The sequence below is a fragment of the Seriola dumerili genome, unplaced genomic scaffold (genome assembly GCF_002260705.1).
Source record: "Seriola dumerili isolate Sdu_G_001 unplaced genomic scaffold, Sdu_1.0 BDQW01000138.1, whole genome shotgun sequence".
Classification (NCBI taxonomy): domain Eukaryota; kingdom Metazoa; phylum Chordata; class Actinopteri; order Carangiformes; family Carangidae; genus Seriola; species Seriola dumerili.
In genome coordinates, this window is record NW_019174393.1 from 19,845,593 (window position 1) to 19,867,121 (window position 21,529).

Below are 21,529 nucleotides of genomic sequence, written 5' to 3' on the forward strand. Positions count from 1 at the left end.
TCCCTCTTTTAACTCCTAGCTTCCTTGCGCTGTCTTTTGCAGCCATCAGCGGATCAGGAGGAAGCGATTCATTACAGTTGTTGCATCTAGAAGAGTCAGATCATATTTCAAACTCATAACAACTCTCAGTGAGAATAATACAACCGTGGCAAAAAAATGAAGAAATTGAAATATGGAAACACAATCTGTCATCACTTTCTCACACATTTTAACAACAAATGTGCAGCGACAAGAGAAGAGCATCGTCGTGAATGTACAATGGGCTCGTCTTGAACTCCCGCCGACATCTGAAGATAAGAAAGAAAAGATTTTTCTATTTGCATATGCGACGCTGATAATGACTTTCATGGTGAGATTAGGTTGAAATGTATGCATAAGGATTTTCTGTCTCTCTCCACCCCTTTGAGTTGTCTCCCAGTCCTGATGGACAAGCTTTCCAGAGAAAATGGAACAGAGAGTCTCACACACACATACACACACACACACACACACACACACACACACACACACGGAAGTTTGATCTCTTCTGATTGGTCAAGAACGACCTCAAACTAAATTGATCATATTATGTGAAAGTGTTGTAGCTGTGGTTTTATGACTTTTGCCAGCTTGTATCTGATGCTGACCCACTAGTTCATGTCAACAGGGGATTATTTGGGTTAATGTGCCAGCAAATAGGCGAGTAATGGTGTCCTCTGTCCCGTGGGAACATCTCGACATGGCCAGAGGTCGCTGACCTCCATCACAGCTTTCCCTCAGGCTGTATCGACATATCGCCTCCCTCATCTGCTCCTCCTCTCGCTCCTTCTCATCTTCACTCTTTCATCAAAATCACACAAGAGACTTGAGTGGGATTCTTGAAGGGGAGATAAAATGTCAGAAGGTAATCCTGGAGAAAGAAAAGAGATAAAGAGAGGAAAGCTGAGGCAGAGTAGATGATAAGAGTTACTCCCTTGTTTCTATTTCCCATGTTATTTACAGCATTTGTCCTCTGAAATGGGGGGGGGGTTTCATCAACAAAGAGCTGGTTTGGCACTGTTCTGCCTTAGCAGGCTTTGATGTGTCGGCGTTAGCCTGAATGGGGACGAATGGAGAGCATACAAAGAGAGAATAAGTGGGAGGGGTAGAAAACAAGGCCTTCTTCCTGAGCAGAGATAATCCATCATGTATTTTCAACTTACACTTCCCTCCAAATACTTTAAAGGACTAAAGGAAGGTTTGATATGACAGGGAGAGTTGTGAAAAAAGTGAGTTTAACAGGTTAAAGCTGAGGTAACAGCATGGAAGCCTGTATTTGCATAAATTCTTTTTAAGACAGAAAGAAAGTGATGAAGTTCTACAGTCAAAGATTGTATTTTAATTTTATGTGAACAGGATATTAAAGATTCCATATAAGATATTATCTTGTGGGAATAAGATATTAGGTTTGTGTCGCAGGCTTGTGTGAGCTCAAGTTCATATTTTTTGAGAACAAGTCATATATTATGTTCACACTATTATCTTGTAAAAACAAGATTATATGCTGTGCACACAACTTATTTTCTTGATCCATGAGATCCATATGGTGTAAAAATATTCATATATTACTTGCACAAGCTACTATCTTGTAGGAACAAGATCTATGTGTTGTGTGAATAACAACAATTTTATGTGGGAACTAGATATTGTGATGTGAGCACAATCTTGCAGGAACAAGATATACTTGTTGTGCAAACAAATAATCATCAGGTAGGAGCAAGATCCATGTGTACACATATTTTCCTGTGGGAACTAGATTTATCTGTTGTGGGCACAGGTTCTTATCTTGTGGGAGGTTAATATTTAATGTGCACAAAGTTTTATAGGAAGCAAAAACCATCTGTTGTGGGCATATTTAAGGTTATTTAAAAGTGACATTGTTCAGAATAAAAATGTCACCTTGTAATTAAATCAACAAAAGAGACAGTCTGTAAGATTGTTGAGCAAAACCAATTCTCAAGTTAACATGGTAAAGTTACACAGTGAGCCTTGCAGAAATCCTGCTGGATTTATTCAGCAATATGAATCATTCAGAGCATATAACAATAATGTGCTTCCAATATGCCCTAAACCCATGGTTCAGGCTGAGATTGTCTTCTTAGAAATGCCTATACTCATATTAAAGGTCCCATATACGGTAGTCTAAAGGTAGATGTCCAGGTGTTGTTAACACTGTCAAAGCGCTCAGTCCACAGAGAAATGCACACAGCCTGTATTCAGAGACTGAGCCTTAAATCCAGCCGTCAGGACATTGTGTGATATCACAACAAAGCTGTCACCACCCTCAGCCTTGCCCCAAGCCCCACCCACCTGGACCCACCATCCAACCTTGCAGGATTTGATTTCTCTGAGTGTTTACCTGAAATCTGCTATATTTGTATTGGATCACTCAGAAAACAGTCAGCCAATCAGAAGAGAGACTCAGAGCCTACTCTCCTCTGATTGGCTCACCGACCTGTTGTTACTAGAGCTCCAGAGAGAAGCCTGAGAGAGGAGATGTAAAACTACAGGGGTTGGACAATGAAACTGAAACGCCTGGTTTTAGACCACAATAATTCATTAGTATGGTGTAGGGCCTCCTTCTGCGGCCAATACAGCATCAATTCGTCTTGGGAATGACAGATACAAGTCCTGCACAGTGGCCAGAGGGATTTTGAGCCATTCTTCTTGCAGAATAGTGGCCAGGTCACTACGTGATGCTGGTGGAGGAAAACGTTTCCTGACTCGCTCCTCCAAAACTCCCCAAAGTGGCTCAATAATATTTAGATCTGGTGACTGTGCAGGCCATGGGAGATGTTCAACTTCACTTTCATGTTCATCAAACCACTCTGTCACCAGTCTTGCTGTGTGTATTGGTGCATTATCATCCTGATACACGGCACCGCCTTCAGGATACAATGTTTGAACCATTGGGTGCACATGGTCCTCCAGAATGGTTCGGTAGTCCTTGGCAGTGACGCGCCCATCTAGCACAAGTATTGGGCCAAGGGAATGCCATGATATTGCAGCCCAAACCATCACTGATCCACCCCCATGCTTCACTCTGGGCATGCAACAGTCTGGGTGGTACGCTTCTTTGGGGCTTCTCCACACCGTAACTCTCCCAGATGTGGGAAAGACAGTAAAGGTGGACTCATCAGAGAATGGTCACAGATGCGCCAGCAAGACATGCACCAACAATTTGTCCTCTTTTGAACTCTGATATGTCACCCATAATGTTGTGTGCATTGCAATATTTTGAGCAAAACTGTGCTATTACTCTGCTAATTGAACCTTCACACTCTGCTCTTACTGGTGCAATGTGCAATCAATGAAGATTGGCCACCAGGCTGGTCAAATTTAGCCATGAAACCTCCAACACTCAATTGGCAGGTGTTTCAGTTTCATTGTCCAACCCCTGTACATTGAGATGGTTTTTGGTTCTTAAAACCACAAATATATCTTCTTATGAATCAACACTTCAAAATAAAACACAGAAGAAGAAGAAAATATTGAGCTTTAAATACAAAAAGATGATTCTCGGAAACAAGGGGAAATGCTTTTAACTGAGACATTGCTCTAATATGTTTAAATTATTAATAACAGCATTCCTGTGTTTGTTGAATTTTGAATTCACCTCTTCAAGCAACTAAAGGAAACAAAGACAGAGAGCAACTTGTATCTCCACATACGTATCTATCCAATACTAGAGTTTATTGAGAAAGTAAGAGACTGTGATTTTTACAGACATGATCCTGATATATCTCTGATTGGCCTGACCCTTTCCTTCATGAAAACTTACTTATGGTATTTTCCTGTTTGACAATTGATGTGCAGGTGGAGAACTTATCACAGAACAGCTCTTGTATGTCTTCATCAGATAAAAGGGTGTAAAAGATTGGTTTCCTCCCACGCACATGATGAATTGTCCTCCTACAGACATGGTTGAAGAATGACTTCAAAGAGAAATACATAAAACCTCTTTAGTTAAACTGGATGGCGCTCAGTGGTGGTCCCTGAGTTATTTCAGCACTTCATGTCAGCAGCGCTCCCTCCCTCTCTGCTCTGGCCAGCACCACACTGAAAGGCCACACTTGTGAGTGAGCTGGAGCCGTGCAGATGCAGGCCACAACACAATCAATTTAGATTCTGCAACGAAACCGGGGCACTGCCCTGCATGGGAAAAATAATCAAGCAGCATAAGAAAACATTCCTGTCCTTCAGTTGCAAAGCCCTCAGGGTGCTCTCTGCCTCACACTCTTGTCGTTCCTCTTCATCTTCCTCCTTTCCATCCTGCCTAGGTCCGCTTCATCACAAGCGTCACGGTGCATATGAAATCTGCCTCAGATGAATGATTGCTGGTGGAATCTGTGCATATTAAACACTCAATATCTGTCATGTCCTCTAATATCATTATTTTCCTCCACACCCATGGACTAATCTCTATCATAACTATGGAGTGACTCAGATAGGGGAAAAAGATAGAGTCAGTAAAGAGATGATAATAAAGACTGAGCTTAATGACACCCTCTCACTGTCCGCCTGTCTTCCCATCGCTCGCTCGTCTATTTTGCTTCAGGTTCATTCATTTTAAAGTGCTTTATTGGCACGGTGAGATCGTCCTTACACTGCCAAGGAAACTATGAGAAAAAAGGTGTGAAGACAACAAATGATTATAGAGATAGGAAGTAAGTATGAAACAGTAATTATGTTACAAATATCAACAACAAACAAAATCAACAAAATATAGTTTTCGTATTATGAAGTATTAAGGCAAAAATAAGCAGTACTAGTAGTGCCTTGGTTCTGCTGGATACAAACGGACAAGCAGTGTGCTGTTTTTGTGCAAAATCAGATCTCCAGATCCAGATGGTTACCTCCCCGAAAGCTTTTTATTTGAATTTCACAGTAACGTCTCTTCCTTTCTCCCCCTCCCTCCTAATTTGTTTCTCCCTGAGCAGCTGGAGTTGTCAGGAGCGGCCGTCCTCCACCAGGCCAGGAGGGATCAGGTAGTGGACTCCTGTCGAGTCTACAGTGCTTCCAGCCGTAAGCGACGAGTCCTGACACCCGGAGACCTGAAACACCTCGTGGTTGACGAGGACCATGAGCTCATCTACTGCTATGTCCCCAAGGTGGCTTGCACCAACTGGAAACGTGTCATGATGGTGCTGACAGGTCGGGGCAAATACAGGTGAGTGTAGCACCTGTCAGACTGTCAAATGAACTTAGAGAGTACTCGGGACCATTCATTTCCCTTTACTTGATACAAAGACACAAGTACATATTTTTTCTCTCTGTGCTTCTCCATAGTGACCCAATGGAAATCCCTTCCAATGAAGCCCATGTTCCATCCAACCTGAAGACCCTGAACCAGTATAGCATTGCTGAGATCAACCACCGCCTCAAGAACTACTTCAAGTTCCTCTTTGTCCGTGAGCCATTCGAGAGGCTGGTTTCTGCATACCGCAACAAGTTCACTCTCAAGTACAACTCATCCTTCCACAAGCGCTTTGGCACCCGTATAGTCCGGCGCTACCGCAAGAATGCCACACAGGACGCCCTTGTCAATGGTGCTGATGTCAAATTCAAGGAATTCACTGAGTACCTGGTGGACCCGGCCACGCAGCGCGATGGCCCACTCAACGAGCACTGGCAGACCGTCTACCAGCTTTGCCACCCATGTCACATCCACTATGACCTGGTGGGCAAGTATGAAACACTGGAGGAGGATGCAAACTATGTGTTACGGCTGGTGGGTGTCGGCAACTCCCTGCGCTTCCCGAGCTACGCCAAGTCCACTCGTACCACAGATACCATGACGGCCCAGTTCTTCAGCAATATCAGCACCCAACAGCAGATCCAACTCTACCAGCTTTACAAGTTGGACTTCCTCATGTTCAACTACTCCACACCCAGCTACCTCCGGCTGGACTAATGGAGGACAGAGCTGGGACTCTGAGAATGGCTGCCTTGTTTAAGAAGAGGCAACAAAATCAGTAAAGGGCAAAATTTTTTGGAAGCAAACTTGATTTAAAAAACTGTCATCATACCTTTCAGGTGTGGGGTTTGAAATAAACATAAACAGATGCTGAAAGAAAGAAAAATAATGCGTGCTTGTCTGGGCATAAGTAGGAGGATGTCCAGTCAACTCTGGATGATCCAGAGAGCACTGACTGGATGAGAATATGGGCTGAATGGACCAAACGCATGCAAAGACTGACATGAGAGGGTGAAGCAGGTCTTCAAGATGTTTTAAAAGGGGAACTTTCCTGATGATGTTCCCTACACGATTAAACAAACTGCTGACAAATTAGGCTGCTTCAGATTCTGCAAAGTAAACAGCGACCTCGCACGCGCCCTGACCCTGATGCATCGCGCGAGCTAAGCTTATCTTTCCCTCCCCCTGATCAATAGAGATACTCCGTCAAATTGTAAAAGACAATTCATGTCCTTTGCTGTGCTGCCAGCATGGTGTGTTAGCACCCATCACCCTTGCCCTCATTAGATTCATACATTTCAGAGGGCAACTGGCTCATCAACGCCTCAAGGACACCCTATAACGGCTACTGACTTCACTCTCAAGACCTTTATGACTAGTACTACTACAGCCAAACTGTCCCTGGTCTCTGTCATTATAATGTGGGCAGGGGGGACCTCTCATGTTACACACCGAGGACCCTGTGAAACTGGAGACACCTGCCGCAAAAGTGAAGTATAGAAGCGTTTAATAAATCATTGCCTGTAAACGATCCTTGATACTTTTGGATGCAGTGTGGAAGGTACAGGATGCGCTGACTGGGGCGCACCAGCTGTGAGTCTGCCACTGAGTTGAAAGAAAAGAGACAGCTTGAGCGGTTGTGAAAGGCTTAAAGGCACTGGATGAAATAATCCCTGCGTTGCCGCGTCCCGCCCAGGGCCATCACGTCAAGGGCCACACCCACAAAGCCTCTGTTCCAATGACCAAACATGTCTGTCTTTCAGTAAATTAAGATTATCCTTTTGTGTACATGCTTAATTTAGTTTCTACTGAAACGTTGCTGCGAGCAGCAATTACAAAAGATTATTTAATTTGCTTTGTTCATTAAACTAAGAGAACAATTTAATATTTTGTTTTCCTGGGCTGATGAACAATTTAAAAGATTTTTGAAAGTTGAACTGTTGTTAAGAGTTTTGTCATGCTGAGTTCTCTCTTCACAACTTGCCTCAGATGCCACTACATTATTAGTGCATCACAGCACTTTCATTTCTGAAGGGTTTATGGTACATTTCAGCCCACGGCTTTGTCCTTCTGTGTCTGAGTTCATCAGAGATTTGTGGGTGATTTTCTATTTCCTGTTGTCAAACATTTGGTGCCAAAATGGCCATGAGAGCCTCAGAGATCCATACTCAGTGCTCAGTGTGCATCGTTGCAGTTAAGCAAACTCATAGGACAACCCCACCCCCACATCCCATCCCCACATCCCATCCCCACATCCCATCCCCAGCCACACCATGAGAACAAGCTGCTGCTCTCAGTGTACATATCAATAATATACTGCCCACATCACAGAATCAGAGACTGTATCTCATACTGTAATGTGATTAATGTTAGCAATACTAAGCAATGTCAAGGTTAATAACTGCACACTCCATCATGCTGTTAATTGGATTACAGGCTGTTGTGTAAGCATTATAGAGGAGGGAGAGAAGAAGAGGAGGGGGCAAGAGAACATCTGACCTGTCTCCCTCACACTGTAGAGAGAGAGAGCGAGAGAGAGAGAGAGAGCGAGACAGTCATTTTTTTTTTTTTTACTTCAAATTCAAAGTAAAAAGCAACACTTTTGGAAATGCTGCATCTCTTTGTTGCACTTGACGGAACCAGAAATAATGTTTTTTGGTTTGATCAGACTATACCTCTCTCTCTGTCCTTTAGACTAAGTTAAACTGCCCCTAATTAAAAGACATTTAAGGGGTTTTATTAATAATAGTTCTGTACATCATTCTTGCTGGTAATGATGACATTGATAACAATGCTAAATGCTAAATGTTAAAGCAGGGAACTGCCCTGGAGCCCCAGACCCTCAGGAGCCCCTTAAAGCCACAGGTTCTTTATTTGGCAATAGGTTTGTGGTAATTTGATTAACTGTAACTTTATTTGAGACTATGGAATATTTTAAAGACCTTCATTGTTTTATCTCTGTGCTCATAGGGTGCATACAAATGATTCATTTGTGTTCATTTAAATTACCACACAGCAGCTCCAGGACTATTTAATATACTGGATTAGCTCATTTCTGGCCCAGGGCCTCCTAGAAGGTTAATCCAGCCATGTTGCTATAGACAGCTTTAAACAAGATTTAATCCGTTACTACTGAAGTGATAATTAAGGTTATTAGACGTGGGGTTGTGTGAGGTACTGATCTATTGTCAGTGTGTTACCTGCTGTAGATCCAGATCAGAGAAGCAGCAGGAGCAGAGGTACAGAAGCTGAGCGATGAGCTGCTGTGGACGGGGTCAGCAGAGAAACATGTTTTAGACACTTTAAAAAATACACACAGACAGAAAACTAATATCAGTCGTGTCTCTTTATTTTGAATATTTTCACACTTTATATGACATCAAACAGACCTTTACTTTGGAACTACAGTTTGTGAACTAATGAACTATGGTATTCCTATGCACAAGCCTATGGTGCACACTGTATTACTCCACAGATCAGCTGTTTGAGTCAGACAGAGCTAAGAGTAGTTGCTCTTGTACGTTGGAATACGGTAGTTCAATCGTACTCATCTCATCACTCAGCTTCTGATCTCATCTGAATCTACTGCAGGTAAAACACTGACTATCCATCAGTACCTCACACAAGCCCACGTCTAATAACCTGAAATATCACTTTAAATGTTATTACAGCACAAACTGTCTGTTATGATAAAGCTGTCTCCTGGTTCAGGTTTGAGCTGCTGTACTTTAAGGAGCTCGTAGTTATTACTCCTCAGCCTATAAAAGGAGCAGTGTCACATCGTCTGTGGCTCTGGAGAGAGCTTCCCAACTGCTTTATGAGTTTTTATCAGGAAGCCTGGTTACAAGAAACTGCGGGTGAAGGACCTGTTCACCAGGCAGACAGGAGCTAATGAAGAATTCAGTGTATGTAGATCTTGACTTATGCTTAATTCTAAAAGTCAGGATATAACAGACTCTCAGACCGCTGTTTTGATTCTGATCATTCTCTTTTTAATCTGTCTCTAGTGATGCTTCAACCTTTAGGAAGTGCAATACTTAATAACTGGAGTTTTAAGTAGACAGTTTACCTTGATATTTTACTCCCAGATTGACAGTGAGGTAAATGCACTTGTTTATTTGACAGCTAAACTGCAACTCCAGGACTGATTCCCTATAGAATTTTGCCTCGTGGTTTTTAAAATTAAGCTGCTTAGTTATTATAAAGAGACACATTCTGGTGGATGCTGCAGACCTCCTCCTGTAGCTTTTCATGTATTATTACTGTACATGAATGTACATGTACCTGTCTGTGGGTTGTAATGACAGAACAGCCGTGTTGTTCTGTTTTTGCCCTCACACAGACATCTGTCTGTAATACAGGAGAAAGATCCTCGGCCCTCACCCCCCCCTCACCCCCTCCACCCCCGTAGAAACAATGGCTGTATTCTCAACACAGACTCCTCACATTAGCACTCCTGCTGCTGTTAATGCCACACAGCATCTTACTCAGCAGTTGCAGACCAAGGCTCGGAACCTCTCCACTTTAACACACTGACTGAGCCTCAGTTTAAACTGCTCATTTAGCCCCAGAGTGAAAGACGAACGATACACAGAGGACCTCTGAGGCTGCAAACAAGTCATTACAGAGGCCACTATTTTCTGCTCTCTAACCTCACTCCTAAAGTGGCCTCCTGTATAAAAGAAAAAGAAAACAGAGGCAAGTCAATGATCCCTACCGTCCCTGCAGGAAAAGAGCAGCCAGCTTAAACAAACAGAGCTGGTCTAAAATCCCCTCAGGGACTGAGGCGAGCACCGTGAGGCCCCAGCTGACTTTCTGTGACCGCAGATCCAGCACTTTTGTCCCGTAACTCCACCTTCTGCATAAATCCTGCTCACTGCCTGGCTGTCTGATACTGTAGGAGTGTTCATATCCATGTCAAACTGACGGGTTTATTTCTGCTGTTTGTTCAACGACGTCTATTATTAGACTGAATTACATATTTACTGTTTTTCAGAAAGGAAAACAGGAAATTATCTAAACATATCCAGGGAAGCTTTTCTCAAGGAGCACTGGATGGTGTGACTTCTGCTTATTTCTTCATTCTGTTATTTATGCATAGATTTACATATCTTTATATACAGTGATGTATAGTGCCATAGCAGGTAGATCTCATTACAATTAAAGGGAAACTTTTGGGATATATGTGCATTTGCTTTTTGGCTGAAGGTTGGATGAGAAGATTGACCGATGTGACTCTAATACAGTATCTGTCTGATAAATATGAACCTGCTTAAGCTAAGCTAACTGACTGCTAGCTTCATATTCATCATACAAATATGAACATGCTGTCGATCTTTTCATCTGGCTCTCAGCAAGAAAGAAAATCTAGTTTTTCTGGTTTTATTTTGGAGACTTTTTGGCACCAAAAACACAATAAACTCCAGAAATACTATGACACTTGACATCATCAGTACAGAGGGACAAAGCCAGAACTTCTAAACAGCTTCTCTCCTCTGCCTGTTGTATCTCTGGCAAATCTACAGTCCCAAAGCAGGATGTTTCTGTACAGTGTTGACATGATGTTCTACATTCTGCTGCTGTTTTTTGAGCTGTCATCTTTGGATGTTATATTGATTAATTACTCTGGTTGCCTCACATACACACTCAGTGCATACACACACACACACACACACACACACACACAGAAACACACACACACACACAGTATGTATGGCACTTTTCTTTCTATGTGCCTTTCATTTACAGCAACACAGAACTTTCCTCAATAAGACTACCACCCACATACACAAACACACACACACACACACACACACACACACACACACACACACACACTTGTCACTTGTTCTATAAACAACAAAAAAACAAAGAAACAGCAGTATCATTTGCTTGAAGGATAATTCTGGTATATTACAACAGGTCAGTTCAAATCTGGGAATACAGGAGCGAATGATGGAGCAGGAGACGTTAATCAAGCCAACAGTCCACTTTATTAGGAGGATAAACCAAAAGTGTGTGCACCTGAAATGTTAGTAATAATACGGCAAGCACAGCAGACCAAAGTTAGTTCTAAAACTCTGAATCAGTGCCCACATCTCTGTTACAGTCAGCAATTCAAATGTGTCCACTGACGTCTGCTTCAGCCAGCTGGAGAACCAGCCGACCAATCAGGGCTCTGTCTGTGGGATAATGATGTCATCTTTCTACCTAGCTACAAAAATAGCAACAGGAAAATGGCAACACATGACACAGCTATACAGGTTGTTGTCAGTTGATCGATCTTCCCGCTGATCCACAGGTGCAAAACAAATGAGCACCTCTGACAGTGGAATTATTAGTTGTATGATAAAGTCTCACATAAAATTTGAGGTCACAGAGATGAGGAGTTGCATACTTCTCTACATGCGAACATGACACAACAGTTACACCTTCTCAAATTATTCATTGCAGGTGCACAGATCCTGTTTTAATGAATCACAAATCACAAAAGTCATGAGCTGCTTCTTTGCTACAGTTGCTCCAGTGAATGTGGTGCAAAACACATTCGTACACCAGTATCACATGATGGGAAGTCATGGACAAAATATGCATATCTGCAAATCAGTATGTGAATTCATGCAATGAGAGTTGCATACCTGTAGAATATTTTCTCACAAGTACATCTTTTTCTTGGATATTTTTGTAGCAAACATAAGTCAAGAACTACAACTGCTTGAATCTTCTGCTTCAAGTTGCAATTGACAAGTTCTGCAAACTCTCACTTGTGGTTGGTGGTGGTTGTGTTTCTGTGGAGTGTATCTGTGGAGCCAGGTGTGGCCACTGTTCAGAGACTTTTAGCCAATTAGAGGAGCTCGTTTAGGCGCCTGTCCCTTAGCTTGTCCCCAATGACAGGCTGGATGAATGAGCATTATCTGTAAACTCTGATGAATGTTTACAACTAATTCCTCAAGCTGTCTTTTGTAAACATCCATCACAATTTACAGACTGAGTTCCAATTGTACCACACACACACTGATAATCTACGCTGTTGGCTTGTTGACCTCCCGTCTGTTTCATGTTTCCTTTGTATTTTATTGTCGTATTGTTGCGTCTCTCCCTGATTATTGATTTCTCAAGTACAACAGTGTTTTACTAATATAAATTATGACCAAAACTACAAAACTTGGCCCCAAGAATTGTCCTTTAAACTCTGGGGCTAGAACAGTGACAGTAACATTTTGACATTGAAACTAAAATTTGGCATTGAAAACAAAACATGAACTGAAAAAGGAAACAATGACAGACAGACAGACATGAAGAAAAAATCTGAAGATTGATAGTGAAAAAAAAACATAATACAAAAAAATCTCAAAATTAAAAAACATTAAATTGTAAGATTGTAGTTTGTTTTTTGTGCCAGTGTTTTATTTTTTAGTGGGGTTAGGGTTAGGCACCTTTTTCAGTGCCAGTATTTATGTCAGTGCCAATACAACTTTTTCCAATCAATGCCACTGTTTCCTTTTTCAGCTCAGGTTTTGTTTTTAATGTCAAAATGTAACTGTCACTGTTCTAGCCCCATATTAAACGAGTTGCTTTCTGTGATTTCTAACAAGCTTTATGTCATTATTGAGAAGTTCTTTGTTGTCTAAAGAGCAGCTGTTGAGTCCTGCACATGCCCAGTAGAACACCTGTAAGTGATGCTCTTTGATAAATCAGTGAGGGTGGAAGGCTCATCATATGTTTACAAATGAACAGGTTATTACATGTTAATAGGATTTGTCATCAGCGTGGCCATGGCCTCAGTGACCCTGCCACCTTTATTCTTGTATGTCCTCCTTCTCTGAGCAGAGGTCACACACCTCCTGTGTTTCCGGCAGCTTCAGGTGTTTCCAGATGGTGTATGTGCTGTGCGGTAACCTGTGCAGTGATGTGTGTGTGTGTGTGTGTGTGTGTGTGTGTGTGTGTGTGTGTGTGTGTGTGTGTGTGTGTGTGACCTCATGAGGAACGAGTCCTAGAGTCCGTTACTGAATTTATACCATCAGCATTCTTCACCATCATGTGCACTCATGTGCTGTAACTACTATTGGAGCAGCTGGATAATGGCTGCATGAGTGTCTGTAGGTGACGTGTGTGCATGTATTTGTGTGTGTGTGTGTGTGTGTGTGCTGCACACGCTCTGCCTTAGTGGGAAGGATGGACTCTCATTCAAATAAGCGCCATTTATTTATTTATTTATTCTCAGAAAACTACCCACACTCCTTCTTCGCTATCACCATGGCAACACACCTATAAACTCTCCATATCTCTCATTTCCTCCTGGGACAGCTTCTCGCTGTCCCTGTTGTACTCGTTCATTGCTCGGTTCATTTTCAGGCGTGCTCACAGAAATCATGAATAATTGAGTGTGTGCTGTGCACTGAGTATGAGAGAGTGGTGTCGATCCTGCAGCAGCGCGACCCACCGTTCATCTTGTCTGACGTTTTCACAATAAAAAAACACTGAAACTCACTGTGCCTCTCGCTGCTTATTCCATGTGTGGGCATCAAATATTTCACACAGTACATATCAGACATACATGACCTCTGACAGGAAACTCCAGTGGCTTCCATATAAGATAATGATAAGAGGTTATAATATGTTTTATTGTGATTATTGGTACACATACTGTAACTGTAATAGAAGAAATTAAGCTTTAGGTGTAGTTTAGTGCTGGCTGCCCCTTTGTAGGGTTTAACCCTTATAAATTGATGGGGTCCATTAATTTAACTGAAGCATCTGCACACTTTTTTTCTGATTGAAATTAACTTAAAGTACCAGGGGAATTTTCTAAATTCATTCATTTACTCATTCTACTTCCTGTAGCTTTAGTGAGCTCACAGTAATGGCTGATCATGCAGTGTGCACAGCTGCTCTGTGGTTTTTTTTATATAATAAATATGAGCATTCCCTACAAAACCTTTACACAAACCTTTACTCACATTAAAATATGTAGTTCTAGAACATTTTCAGGCCACTTTTACGTCACATAAAACTTCTAGGGCAATGGTTGTGGGGGTAAAGTCACACATGCTAGATTACCATGAGAATGTTATCAAAAGAAAACAGTCTATCTGTGTAATGCTGCTGACCATGTTCATCCCTTCATGGCCACAGTTCATCATCTTCAAATGTCAAATCTGCAGAAATGATGTGATGCAGTAATGTCAATATGAAGCAGAGACTCATTAATGTGCTCGCTAATTGTATATGAATACGTATATGAGCAATGATCTTATTATCTTAAAAGGTGCCATTCTATAGTTTAACAATGCCCTTTTGTCACCATCAAAATCCTCAAATTAAGATGTTTTTCAGTGTCTAAAATGCATCAAATTTACTTCACTCCTTTTGAAGCTGCATTTAAATATGATCACAAATAAAAGTCCATCAGTATTATAACCTCTGTTTGTACACTGCTCAAAAAAATTAAGGGAACACTTAATTATCACAGTATATACCCATTTAGGGAGCACAAGTGATTGTAAATCAATTTCACCTGCTTTGGTGCAAATGAAAGTGACAACTCCTCCAGGATGGCACATCCATGTGTGCGGTCGCAAGGTTTGCTGCATCCCCCAGTACAGTCTCAAGAGCATGGAGGAGATACCAGGAGACCGGCCGTTACACGAGGAGAGCTGGACAGGGCCGTAGAAGAGCATCAACCCAGCAGCAGGACTGGTACCTGCTCCTTTGTGCGAGGAGGAACAGGAGGAGCACTGTCAGACTCTACAACATGACCTCCAGCAGGCTACTGGTGTGCATGTTTCTGACCAAACTGTCAGAAACAGACTCCATGAGGGTGGCATGAGGGCCCCACGTCCTCTAGTGGGACCTGTGCTCACAGCCCAGCACCACGTAGCTTGATTGGCATTCGCCAGAGAACACCAGAACTGGCAGGTGCGCCATTGGCGCCCCGTTCTCCCATCTCACAGACGAGAGCAGGTTTACACTGAGCACATGTTACAGATGTGAAAGAGTCTGGAGATGCCGTGGTGAACATTATGCTGCCTGTAACATCATATATCATGACCGGTTTGGAGGTGGGTCAGTTATGGTCTGGAGAGGCATATCCTTGGAGGGTCACACAGACCTCCATGTCATAGCCAACGGTACCCTGGCTGCTGTTATGTATCGGGATGAAATCCTCAGAGCGATTATCAGACCTGACGCTGGTGCAGTGGCCCTGGGTTCCTCCTAGTGCAGGACAATGCCCGGCCTCATGTGGCCAGAGTGTGTAGGCAGTTCCTGGATGACGAAAGCATTGATGCCATTGACTGGCCCTCATGTTCCCCTGACCTAAAACCAGTTGAGCACCTATGGGACGTTATGTAGCTGTGTATCCAACACCGCCAGGTACTGCCACAGACTGTCCAGGAGCTCTCTGACGCCCTGATCCAGGTCTGGGAGGAGATCTTCTGGAGATCATCAGCTGACTTATTAGGGGCATGCCCACACGTTGTCAGGAGTGCATACAGGCGGAAGCCAACACACTACTGAGTCACACTATGAGTTGCTGTGATGAAATTCATGCAAGTTGGATCAGCATGTGATTTCAAATTTTCACTTTGATTTTCAGTGTGATTGTGAATCCAGCCCTCAGTGACCGTTGTTACATAATTTTGTTCTCAACAAGTTATACAATGTACATCAGTAAAGATTTTTAACTTGAGTAATTTGTTCATCAAGATGTGTGATTTAAGTGTTCCCTTAATTTTTTTGACCAGTGTACTTAAATGATTTGCACCAAACCTGGTGATGGGATGGTGAATGGGACAGAGAGGGACCGATTATAATTTGGTGTGGATCCAGTGAAAGGTGCAGATCCAGGATTTTTTTCAACATTGCAAGATTTTCTTCATTTTTTTCAGGAGATGTTTGGATCTTGATGTAAAAAAAAATCAGAAACATTTATAATGTTGAGATCAGTTTGGTGCAGATCTAGATAATAATCTAACCTAAATCAATTTAAATCAGTATAAGTAATTAGTATCTATTGTATACTCATCAGTTCATGTAGATCAGTACCTCTTTTTTTGAGGTGAGTGAAACTGTATGACTTTTTTATATGTCTATGTTAGCACTAATTAGCAGGTATCAGTGGCTGTGCTCACCATACCTCACTTGTTTGCTTAGCTTGTTGACCAGCTAATTAGCCAGAAAATGAATTAGCCTTGTGTTAGCCTTCGACACCCAGACGCCAAGCTGTGCAAACAATGCTAACAGGAGCTTTTCCTTGCCCCAGTTATTAAGTCTGAGTGAGGTTCTGCCAAGATGGCCATGGCGGGCCAGCTCACTCTGAGCTTCAGAAAACCTGTGGGTGATGTCACAGAAGCTACATCTATCTTTATAGTTCATGCCTGACAGGCCACAGTGGGTTGATTCCAGCTTGAGTTGCAGCCTGCAGTAGCCCTTCATGTTCCTGCCTGTGATGCACCTGCTAGTTCTGAGCTGTGGCTCATTAAAGCTGCAGCAGCTGTGTCTGGTTCCCATCTGATGTCTCTGTTCTCCTCTAACCCTGCACAGCCTCACCGTAAGGACCTCATCTCTCTCATTACGCCAACACGAGTCCTGCTGCACTCAGTGGTTCCTTTAAACTGCCCCGCTTCACAGAAACAGCCCCAGGTCCAGAACCTACCACATGAAAAAAACTAAAACAGAAAAACAGGCAGAGTAAGATTGCTCTCATCTGTGAACACCACTGATTGGACTGTTGTTAGTAAAATATACAACCCACTGACTTACCTTCTCTGACCTCCGCACAGTCTGTGTGTCACAGTGTAGAGACCACAGGCCAAATTTAACCCTTCAACAAACTCTGTTCCCTATTTAAAAGACTTTTTCATGATATTCCAGCTTCAGTTTACTGTGTAGAGAGGAAGAGAGGAGAGAATGTGTCCAAGCCTCAAGGCCAAATGTGATGTGAGGATGCTGAGGTTCGATACTGTTTGTCTCTGGGCTAAACGGGACACTCTTCTGAGGAGGGATTTTTTATGTTGAAGCCTTTCAAAATAATCACATATAACCATAGAAGCTATGATCCTATGCTATGAAGAGTTAGATGGACATTAGTTTGACTATTTATATCTCCAGTAATTGAAGTACTTGTTTAACAAGTGATATGAAATTGTAAATAATGTCTTTGTAAATAGATCAACCTGTTGGAAATATGCCTATTTCCTTTTTGTTGAGCATTAGATGAGAAGATTTATACCACTCTCTTCTCTGTATGAAGATACAGTCTGTTAGCCCACCTTAGCATGATGATTAAATGAGTATGTCAGTTTACGTCTGGAGAAGATCTCTGTGCTGTGGAAGACATCCTCGTTCCTGTACCAAAGAAGGCCGGTCCCAGTGTAGCGTTGACCTAACGGCTTTTGGAATACTGGTCCTGGATTCCCCCCGCTTCATTAGGAAGGAGATCTGCCACCTACAAGATCAGAAGAGTAAGAAAGGGTGATGGACAGTTTTGTAAACTGGTGTGAGCTGAACTACCTCCAGCTTAGCTAAATAAAGGAGTTGGTGGTGGACTTCAGGAGATCCAGGATTTGTGATAGTCCTCTTTCCACTAAGGGAGAGATGGTGGCGATGGTAAAATACCCACCCTCTGCACAGTGTTCTGGAGACTCAGAATGACCAAGTGCTCCACTGAAAACCACAGGAGGTCCTTCCTTCCTGTGGTCATCCAATTATCCAATTCCCTTCCCTTCTTGCTGAAGTTCAATTTTACAACTTTCACAATCTACTATCTCCACTGCTAATTTAAATTTGAATTACTGCAAATTACTTATTTCTGTACATCTCTATCAGTGCTCTGCTGTTCATTGCTCATTGCTTTGGATTTATGGCAGTGAATATTGGACTAATAATGGAATATTGGATATAGACATAATGTATAAAGCATTAGAACATCAGCCTGATGATGTCTTTGAGGAAGACACTGAACCTAATTGCTCCTGATGAGCAGTGTGTGTGTGTGTGTGTGTGTGTGTGTGTGTGTGTGTGTGTGTGTCTATGAAAGTGTCTATGAAAGTGTCTCGTGTTTTGTCACTGTATGAATGCAGTCCATTCACCATGATGTGTCAGTGTAGATGAAATAGAACCTGTAACACCTTTTCACATCCTAATACCAGTGATGCTGTAATAAATAAATCCATGTGTCCTGCTGTAAACAGGAAATAAAGTGACAGGGAGGGGTGTTTATTTTGATGGTCCACCGAGTGTAACCACCTGCCTCACCCTGAGTCAGCACACACAGACATTCAGATACACACACACAGACACACACACACACACACCCACACACACAACGAGCAGGGTTCCTCCTCATGGCTGACCTTGTGGTCTACATTCTGAAATACACACAGCCCTTCCTACGATCTCCAACTGCACACCCTGTCATTAGAAGGTGGCCAGCAGCAACTGGTTAGCGTGAGTGTGTGCGTGCGTGTGTGTGTGCGTGCGTGCTGAAAAAAAGAAAAGCAGCTTCATATTCCAACCAAGAAAAAGCTAAGAGGAGGGAAATGGGTTGGTCTCTGCATTAAACATGTTGATTTCTACGTTGTTTCTTCAGAGTCAAAGATACATTAACACAAAGGCAAAACTCATGTGACTCATATCCGGTTGTCCATAAATATACAAAGTCTGATACAAGTCAGATCTTCATTGTTTTCTCCAGCAAGCTTTATAACTAAAGGCACTCTCAAAAATGTCATAGCTAGTTCCCACTGTGAAGTTTAAGATACTTTAGCTGTCAGTGAATTTTGGAGCATCACAATCTCAGGCTACTGGGAAGGTTTGAAAAGACTTATCTTAAAAATGTTAAGTAAGAATGTGAAGCAACACATGTATTGATCGCTTTTTATTACCAATATATGAACGGATTGTAAGTTAACTTAAAAAATGAGACCTTCCCCGATTGTCTCAGTCTGAGTGTGTGGACTGAAGGATGTGATGTTTATGCTTGCTCCTGAATGCCTTACCTCAGTGATTCTCTTCTTCTCCCCTGCAGCACCAACATATGCATCACTAGCTAACATTAGCTTAGTAATGAGGTTGAGGTTAAGGTCAACAAATGACCAGCTCCCAGCCCAACACAAACTCTAACACAAACCCCATGTAAACACAAAAAACAAAGGTGTTATCTAGTTAAGATGTTAGTCAAACACAGCCAGACCTGTCTCCACACTTTACAATGCACACTCTAAAATGTAGTTAATAGTCAAACTAATAATAATAATAAAATAATAAATCGTCCCTGTCACTCTCTTCACCAACCCTCTATTGTGCCNTCACATAAATATAAATAATAAATAATAAACTACCTAGAGTATAACTTTAGTTACCTGATCTATCAATATGATGCCAATCATGTTCAGTCTTGTGTAGTGAGACTGACCATTAGAACAACTGGGACAAATCCCAGTGAGCTGGTGGACCATCAAGAAATCCATAAAGTTTTTATCGTCCCTGTCACTCTCTTCACCAACCCTCTATTGTGCCTCCCTTTCAGGGTGTGCATGCGAGTGTGCTGCATCACGCCACAGGTAGATGTTCCTTCCATGTCGCATCATCACCAGTCTCTCGTCTGCGGTCCCAGTTAATCCATTCAAAACTCCACATAGTCCGGTGGTGATGGAGAGGTACTGCTCCTTCTTCTTCTCTTGGCAACCCTTACCCTGGCTGAATTTCTTTCCCAGTCTGACCATCTGTTGATGGATGCTCACTCCTGCTTACCTATGGTATGTGAGCATGAGAGCAGGCAACAGGATGCCCACTGCAGTTCACTTAATCACCACCTGTGTTGTTAATAACAAGGTTTTTCTGAATGTTACATATAGAACCATTAAAACTCCAGGACAAAGATTAAAGGAAAGATTTTGTAAACTCTGTCTTTAAACAATAGTCACTACTCCTGTTCATACTGACCTTTGAGAAATTTATTACTAATGTGCTTTCAATTTAAGTCATGAGAGACAAAATCCAAATGACCTCTTCAGTGCAAAAATGTATTCAAACATCAAGTGTATATGAGGCGCGGCAGCATGTGTCTGTGTGTGAGCCAGATCAAGTAGAGATCTTCAGGCTTTTCAGTATAAAATCCACAAATGTTTCCCGACTGTGTTCACTTGGGGAAGGATAATAACAGGGAGGCCTATAATTTTCTCCACTTGATTGCCCTAGCTCAGACTGAAGCTTCATTTTCACAGATACACTTTTTTAGACAGAACGAGGACTGAGGATTTTGTCAGAATACAAAAACAGAGGCACGGCATAGACAGGAACTACTCAGGGCAGAGGGTCGCTCTGCAAATGACACCCAACCATGGAAGAAGTGGTATTAGGCGTACTAGGCCCTGGCTTGAGCAGGACCACAACCGCCTTCCTGGACCAGGTTCTGGCCTAGAACAGAGAGGAATATGAAGGTGGGCAGTTGAGAAATACAAACACTTTGGCTGTTGTTTAGAGAACCCGCTTACTGAGCAGCTACAGAAATACATGCAAAAAATAAACCTAAGAAAAAGAACAGTCACACTGCAAAAAAGAACTAACAGGAACAGGCACCAACAATCCAGGGAGAGTCTGCATCATGGGGAAACCAGCCTATGACATTGAAACAATCAGGCAATCCCCAAATGCACATACTGGACCCAAATACAGACAAATAACAGACACAAAAGCAGCTCAAGTAAATACATCATATGAACTCACCACAGGGTTAAAGGGCAGTACCTCTGCAGCCTGACTGTTTACCTGGTCTATAGATGATGATCCCTTGATGAGCTACAACTGATGTTTATCTGATATTGTTCACTTTAAGGTGGACAGAATTTTAAGGCGGACCAGCTGAACCTACTACACACATATAGTACCAATAGTCCTAGATTAAGCCTTAAATTTCTGCATCTAGTTTGCTTTAAAAAGATTAAGTCTTAAATCAAACCTACAGGAGGGCAAGTATAACTTCTTTGAACTTTTAGTTCTGTTTTTGGTCTCCGCCATCTTCACCAGCTGCTCTCTAACTGTGAGTGTCTGTCTGCTGTAAAAAGCCATTTCTCCTGCAACATTATGAGAGCAGTGAGAGTGAACCAGAATAGTAAAGGCTGTAAAACCAAAACAATGAGCTGAAAGGTTTAGGTGATAAAACACAATCGTTTAACCAACTGTTGATATAAAAATATCAACACACCTTTTTCACAACACACATTTTGTCTTATCATAGAAGTACAAGCACCGGTATTACTGATATTAATGACAGTTCTGTTCCATTACTATGTCAAAATGTTCTCCATTAGA

The 21,529-nt window shown here is 42.2% G+C and overlaps 1 protein-coding gene across 2 annotated transcripts in view; it reads left to right on the forward strand.

Annotated features, from left to right (window-relative positions):
* Positions 1–6,118, forward strand: part of chst11 (carbohydrate sulfotransferase 11) — a 96,094-nt gene extending 89,976 nt beyond the window's left edge. For both annotated transcript variants that reach the window (XM_022749712.1, XM_022749711.1), the window contains exons 3-4: positions 4,959–5,188; positions 5,308–6,118. In XM_022749712.1, the coding sequence (XP_022605433.1) occupies positions 4,959–5,188; positions 5,308–5,932 (855 nt within the window). In that variant the 3' untranslated portion in view covers positions 5,933–6,118. The remainder of the gene's footprint in view (positions 1–4,958; positions 5,189–5,307) is intronic.
* The last annotated feature ends 15,411 nt before the right edge of the window (positions 6,119–21,529 follow it).